At 49.5% G+C, this 7500-nt stretch overlaps 1 protein-coding gene across 1 annotated transcript in view; it reads left to right on the forward strand.

Moving 5' to 3' along the window:
- Positions 1-3758, forward strand: part of LOC130387198 (uncharacterized) — a 48683-nt gene extending 44925 nt beyond the window's left edge. The window contains exons 13-14 of the mRNA XM_056596206.1: positions 2622-2877; positions 3516-3758. Of these exons, the coding sequence (XP_056452181.1) occupies positions 2622-2877; positions 3516-3758 (499 nt within the window). The remainder of the gene's footprint in view (positions 1-2621; positions 2878-3515) is intronic.
- Positions 3759-7500: the final 3742 nt, after the last annotated feature.

The raw sequence follows: 7500 nt of genomic DNA on the forward strand, positions 1-7500 counted from the left end.
TAAAGCCAATTGCCTGCCATTAGGACTGCCATCGGGTGATCTCATGCTTAAGAAAAGATTTGCTTATGCGAGGGCGGGAATAGACCATTATCCTTCCCGCTTTAAATTCTACAACACAACGACTCATAAGTTCGACTTATTTAAAAAAATGATATATACATATGGGGGTAATAGTTGAGGGTTTCCCTTGCATGATCTTTCAGTCTGTGCTTTTGAAGTTAATCGAAAGCTCGGACATTCAAACGCGGTTACATCGACACTCAGATGGCCTTTGGAGATCCATACTGCCGGTGCGTCATGGGGGGGGGGGGGGGGGGGTCGACGGCCGGGCATCAGACAGAAGTGCTTTTGCTCCGCGGCAGGAGGCGTGCGGTAAGCGGCCGAGCCTCCGGGACACCAAGGTGTCCTCTCTGAGGTTGCCCTGGGGGGAGAGTGACTCACGCCGCGTGCCACGGGCGCTCCCGCAGGCGCTATAACCGGCCTGCAGGGGGGGGGGGGGGGTCGGGGGCGGAGCTAGACGTGGAACAAACACGTCGGCGTTTGTAAATAACATTTGCGTTTTCGGCCGACGCGTGTTTTGCTTCGTAAACTCGTAACCGCCCCCCCCCCCCCCCCCCCCCCAGTGTGTTAGTTTCAGTAACGCCCCCCCTCCCTCTCTGGTCTCTTTCTCCTCCTGATGGTGATTGAATGGCCTCCAGATTGAATTGGGCGGTGGGTTTGGGTTTGTACACCGGCGGGCTGATAGCGAGCGACGTTGATGCCCCCCCCCCCCCCCCCCCGTGGACAGAGGGTCCCGTGGGGGTCTTGTCTCTCCAGCCAGTCGAGTGACTCGCTGACGTCCATACAAACCCCCTCGTCCGTCTGTCACTCAGCCTCCAGAAGGAATAGTCCCCCAAACAACGGCCTCTTCTTTCCACCGGCCTTATCGCCGCGGCGGCGGCGGCGGCGGCGGCCGACGGGGCGAGCCCGGGGTCAGCAGCACCCGGGTATGCCCCCGGCATTCACCAGCTGGTATTGATTCTTCTTCTTCTGCTGCTTCTTTCTCTGCTTTATTTATTTTATCTGCTTGGTTTGTTGGGAGCTGGGAGGAGAGAGGAGAGAGGGGGGTGGGGGGGGGGGGGGGGGGGGGGGGGGTCAAGATGTGGAGCGATAGATAGAAGTCCAGACTGACGATAGAGGAAGTGTCTCTCACTCGCTCTCTCTCTATCGCTTTATCTCTCTCTCTCAGACTCTCTCTCTCTCTCTCTCTCTCTCTCTCTCTCAGACTCTCTCTCTCTCTCTCTCTCTCTCTCTCAGGACTCTCTCTCTCTCTCTCTCTCTCTCTCTCTCTCTCTCTCCCCCTCTCTCTCTCTCCCCCTCTCTCTCTCTCTCTCTCTCTCCGTCCCTCACTAGGTCTGAACTGGTCTTGCCCGCCCCGCCCCTCCAACCTGTCCCTCTTTCTGCTCTGCCATTCAGTGGCATCGATCGGACTCAGGGCCCCTGCGGCCCCTAGGGACTCTTGAGAGACACACACACACACACACACACACACACACACACACACACACACACACACACACACGCACACGCACACGCACACGCACAAGCACACACGCGCAAACGCACAGGGCTTTTTTGTTAGGGACGGGGGGATCCGCCAGCTCAGACTGACGGCTGACAGCGCTGATAAAACCATGCACGCCCCCCCCCCCCCCCCCCACACACCCCAGTGCGCGGTATTGTCCGGAGCAGACATGCTGTTCACAATGTGTAACCTTTAGAAGGCTGGAGAGAGGCTCTCACCCTCTCACCGCGGGCACCGCAATCACCGCGTACAGTCGGAGGCACCACACCCCTCCACAGCTGTCTCTCTCTCTCTCTCGTTTTCTCCTCCTCTCTCTCTCTCTCTCTCTCTCTCTCTCTCTCTCTCTCTCGTTTTCTCCTCCTCTCTCTCTCTCTCTATCTGTCTCTCTCTCTCTCTCTCTCTCTCTCTGTCTCTCTAGCTCTCTCTCTGTCTCTCTCTCTCTCGCTCTCTCTCTCTCTCTTTGTCTCTCTCTCTCTCTCTCTCTCTCTCTCTCTGCTGTCCGAGTGCCTTTGTCCTCCCATCTTGTTTGACAGTTTTTCTACCGTGTTACCGCGCTTGACAACTCCTTGTCAATCATGCTAACACAAACACACTCTCTCTTCCCTCTACTTGTTGCCGTTCGGGGTCAATTGTCTCCCCACGCATGGACGCTAACCTCTCGATATAAACAATCGTATACCGTACAAAAACCTGTTGTTGTGCAGTGATCTTCTTTACTTCTTTGTGAAAGGTTTGATGGGTTAACGTTCGGGAAGGAGAGAGCCTTTCTTATCGATCAAGAAACAAACCTGTTACTGAGTTACATTTCTGACCTACTTTCCTTCCATTCATCTCGATTTCTGTCTTTTTTTTCTCTCTCCATTTCTTTCTTTTTCCACCTCTCTTTCTCTGTTTTTATCTGTCCCTTTCACTCTCTTGTCCACCTTTGTGAAAGTCTGATTTATTTTTTTGATGATTATCAGTGATTTATCGTTCTACACCAGTCTCACACCTCACCCTGACCGTCTCTCCCTCTCCCTCCCTCCCTCTCTCTCCCCCCTCCCCCTCTCCCCCCCAGGGAGGAGAAGGAGTGCTGGATCCGGGCCAAGTACGACCAGAAGCTGTTCCTGACGGAGCCGCCGCTGTCGGACGTGCCCCTGGGCCAGCAGCTGCTGCGGGCCGTGGTGGAGGACGACCTGCGGCTGGTCGCCCTTCTTCTGGCGCACGGGAACAAGGAGGAGGTGAACGAGACGTACGGCGACGGGGACGGACGCACGGCCCTCCACCTCTCCTGCTCCATGGCCAACGTGGTCGTCACGCAGCTGCTCATCTGGGTGAGGGGACTGCGTTCTTACGGCGCCTTTCTGAGCAGTGGCCGAGCCGAGAGCTTTACAATATTGCCGATCGTTCAGCCGTTCACACGCCGACAGCGGTTTCAGCCATGCAAGGCGACAGCCGGCTCGTCAGGAGCGGTAAGGGTTAGGGGGTGCCTTGCTCAAGGACACCTCGACGCTCACTAGGAGGAGCTAGGGGATCGAACTAGCGACCTTCCTTTGGGGAGCAGTCAGGGTGAGGCGTCTTGCTCAGGGACACCTCGACAATCAGCTAGGAGGAGGTAGGTGATCGAACTAGCGACCTTGTGCCGGTCCGATACCATTATGTGACTAGCTCATTTACTACCCAGGCAAAGAAAATCACACACAAGTATGTCGGAGATGACGTGTTTCCAATTCCGACTTTCCGCCTCCGAGCGTTAAAGAACGCAGCATAACACTGCACGTTAAAGGTCCCAGGTGGAAGGTCGGATTAGGTAAAAGTGTGTCAAAGGTGTGTCCTCTTGGTAGCTTAGCCTGCGTTTGAGCTACCAAGTTGGAAAAACATGGATGCGCGGACGCTTAACTAAACAAATACAAATGTACACCCCCCCTCTCTCCCACTCTCTCCCCCCCCCTTCCCCCCCTGCCCCCCCCAGTACGGCGTGGACGTGACGAGTCGTGACGCGCGGGGCCAGACGCCGCTGTCGTACGCGCGCCGCGCCGCCAGTCAGGAGTGCAGCGACATCCTGCTGCAGCACGGCTGCCCCAACGACGCCGCCGCCGTCGCCCCGACGACCGACGCCGCCGACGCCGCCAACCGCAACCCCGGCGGCGCCAACCCCAACATCAACAACAACAACGCGCAGTGCGAGCTCAACCGCAGCATCAGCATCATGTAGGACGCGGCGGCGGAGAGACGTCGTCTGCAGTACGGACACAGTGTGTCTTAAACACACACTCTCCCCCCCCCCGTTAGCCCCTCCCGCCTCCCCCCCGCCTCCCCTCCCTACATCGCCCAAACTGTACAGCTCCCTACCCCTACCCCCGGTAACACAAAGAGACCACTGTCAGAGACAACAGACCTAATGCTGAAGCTCCACGTCGCTACAGAGTGTTTATTTGGTTTCTTTTTTTAACACAGGTGATCTAGCGGGCACTTGCAGAAGTGTTGTCTTTGACGACGATGTTGTGCATTGTTAATAATGTGTGTGTTTCTTTGTTTAGCTGTGCTCATGACTTGGGGAGGGAGGGAGGGAGGGAGGGAAGGGGGGGAAAACAAACCTGGTCCGAACCAGACCACGATCGGCTTTAAGTATTCATTTTTACGTTGTTTTTTTTCGTCGTTTCGTTTTATTTTATTTAAAGCTTCAACCAAACGAGTGAGGTTTTAGCGTGGAAAAGGTTTATGTTTTTAACACTTGAACATTTCTGTGTAAGTCTTCCACCTGTAGAGCCCAACTGAATAGAGTTCCAATGCGTGTTACAAACTAAAGCTTCCCTTGTTCATTCCCAGCCTTCCAAACTCTTAATATCAAACAGCTAAGATAATTAAGGGGCAGCATATAGTCATTCAGGGTAAGAGTGCGCCACATCTTCTGCGATAGACATTTCTTTTGCAAATCTCCTCGCTATTAAGGCTTCAATTACGACGCACAACTTTGACCCAACTCTCAAACTCTTGACGCGTTCATTCATATACAAAGGCAAAGCAATTATAGATAATGAATAAAAGTCTGCATTATTCAGATGCACAACACACACGTTGGCACGCGGGGAAGGGGGGGTGGGGGGGGGGCACGCAGCATAAGAGAGCTGATTGCGTGAGGCCCATCGGGTGAAAGAGAGTCATTTCCCCCGTCCACCCTTAGCGTGATCTTCCTCCAGATCTTCTGTGATTATAAAGGAATTAAGGGTCGCCATGTTTTATGACCGTAGAGCCTCGTGGCTCTGTGAAGATGCCCCCTTCAAATCAAATCTCATTCGCCCGCCGCCGCTGATTGAAAGAAGGAAACGGTACTATTATGGACATCTTTGTCTGAGTAATTTGTAGATTGAACGGATTGTGTTGATGATTTCCTTGCTCCGACGGAAGACGCACACTCACTCATCGGAAGCGATGGACACCTAATTGGGTATCTTTCCACCTCTCGCTGCAGAAGGCCTGACATTGATGCACTACAAAAGAATTTGCTCTATTGTTGCTGTGAAGTGTATGGTACTGTGTGTCTGTGTGTGTGCGCAGTGTGCGGGCTTCCCTGCGTGTATCCATCTTTGTGGCTCCTGTGCAAGTGTGCACATTTTACGGCAGCAAGTGCGCAAACATTTTTGTGGCGGGAAAAAACAGCGGAGATCAGGATCTGGCGGCGTTTCCGGGAGCAGGGTGGCGTGCTCGTGTACGAAGGGCTGTTCTCCTGCGCCGCAGGTCTCACCCAGACTGTTAAGCGCGTTGTTAAGATAACGCTTGCTTCCCTTAAGCCTTTAGGGTCAACCCAGTCGTTGACAGGCTCGTGCTCTTACAACTGCTCCTCCCATCCCAGCCTTAACCCAGAGGCGGTGAGCCAACTCATCCAGGTACTGAACCCAAACTATGTTGATGTTCGGATAACATGATAATGCTAGAAGAGTGAAGAAGTAGGTAAAGGAAGGGTGTATGTGTTGGCGACATGAGCTCCATGTTGCTGGAAAACACCATTTTTGAAATTTGAAATGATTCAGATTCTTGAAATGGACTTGGCATGTTTATCGTGTTGTTGTTTTTCTTAACTGCAATTGAATCGTTTAAACCGGCTTTTAGGTTTTTATGGGTTTACAATGTCAGTGTTTATGTTTACAGAGAAACGTTTTAACTCGGTACCCTGTTAACACAGTGAGGCTCCACTTGCTAGCATTGTGTTTAAACTATAATATTCAGATTTTGTCAGTAAATACAATTTTAGATTATTTTAAGCTAATATTTGAATTGATTAATTTTTTTTTTTAAATGGACACTAATTGGCACAGGTATACATTTCTTCACTGGGTCAAATATATTGAAATCTTTTCAATTTCGAACTTGAGGAGGCTAAACTTTTTTTTTTAATGTAATCTAAAACAGAATTCAAACGCCACACAGAAAGCTCCTTTCTCTTCAACATTTCACGAACGTTTCAAAAAATGGCTGCTGCCCTGAGATGTGTTATAAAACTAGTACGTTAAAGAACAAAAGGACTCTTTCGAGTGTGAAATATTACATTTAGTTTGTTTTTTTGATATACGTTTGCTTTATTTGCCAGCACCTTTTAATGACTGTGCTATGAATTTATTTATTCTTTATTGACCTGAATTCGCCTGAGCTGAGTCAATAGACATGAACTTAAGTCAGCAAAGTAAAATAAGTGTCCAATAAGTTTAGATGTTTCCCCCAAAATAGTGCAATAATACACATACTTTATCAGACATGCCTTTGACAGGTCATACCATACGATGGTTTAGGAGACATTTTGGCCCATTCATCTTTCAACGTTTTTCGTTTTTTTTTTACATATACTGTATATGTTTATATTTGCTCTCCTTGTTTTTTGCATAACTGAAAGGTACTTCATTTTGGTCTGCGGCTCCACATAAGCTGACGAATCTTTGGTACTTGTGTATACTGATGTACATTTGACATATTTATAATGCAGTTTGTAAATATCCTTTTTTTTATTTTATTATGTTTGGTTTCATTTTACTGTTGTTTAATCCTTTTTCTTTTACGTTCAGAACGTGGATAAAAAGGCAGAAGCTCAAGAGTCGTTTGTTGTATGCTTGGATGCTTGGTTGTCCTTTGACCCGTAATAAACCCTTAAATAAAACAATGTAGCCTTCCCTAGGCTTTGGGAAATAATTCAAATGCAACCGTGTATACTTTTTCATCTGCTGTGCTAATATCATCTCTTTACAAAGCTGTTTGCATTTTGACCGCTAGAATACAACAAGGCCTTCAATCACACCTTTGACACCAACAAAGTACTTCCAACCAGAGCAGTCTGAAATCATTACAATGAATTCAAGTGTTACTAAGTTAAGTAACAACTCGTTTCGAGATCACACTTCCAACTTGAGGGGTCAGAAACTATACTACTCGTTTTCTTAAATTTATAAACATGAATCAAAGGGTCACTAAGTGAAGTCACATCTCCTTCCAAGAAGGTACTTCCATCTACAAATCTCTCTGCATATATTGTTATTTTATTGATTACAATGAATTACAGGGTCGCTAAGTGAAGCCACATGTCCACTTCCTGCGTGGAGGAAGTGGAGAAGCGATGAAGGGAGAGAGGATTAGGATAGAGACTTAGGGTTTAGTGTCAGGGCAAAGGGAAAGTGAGAGGTGTCAGTGTTCAGAGGAGTCAACCCCTCACTAATCCACCTCTTATTCTCCGCTAATCCTGTCCCTCTCTACCCGTTCTGTCTTTGTGGCGCTTTTTCACCTGTGTCTCATTGTATCGCCACTTCCTCCCCTTGATAGAGCTATAACACACACACACACACACACACACACTAGTACACTTGACATCCTAAATCCTCAACCTCCCACCATGTCCTGGCAACCGTAACCCAAACTCTGGTCAGCTTCTGGGGTTTAAGAGTCATTTAGCTGACATTTTTATCCAAAGCGCA

This window comes from Gadus chalcogrammus, chromosome 8 (genome assembly GCF_026213295.1).
Source record: "Gadus chalcogrammus isolate NIFS_2021 chromosome 8, NIFS_Gcha_1.0, whole genome shotgun sequence".
Classification (NCBI taxonomy): domain Eukaryota; kingdom Metazoa; phylum Chordata; class Actinopteri; order Gadiformes; family Gadidae; genus Gadus; species Gadus chalcogrammus.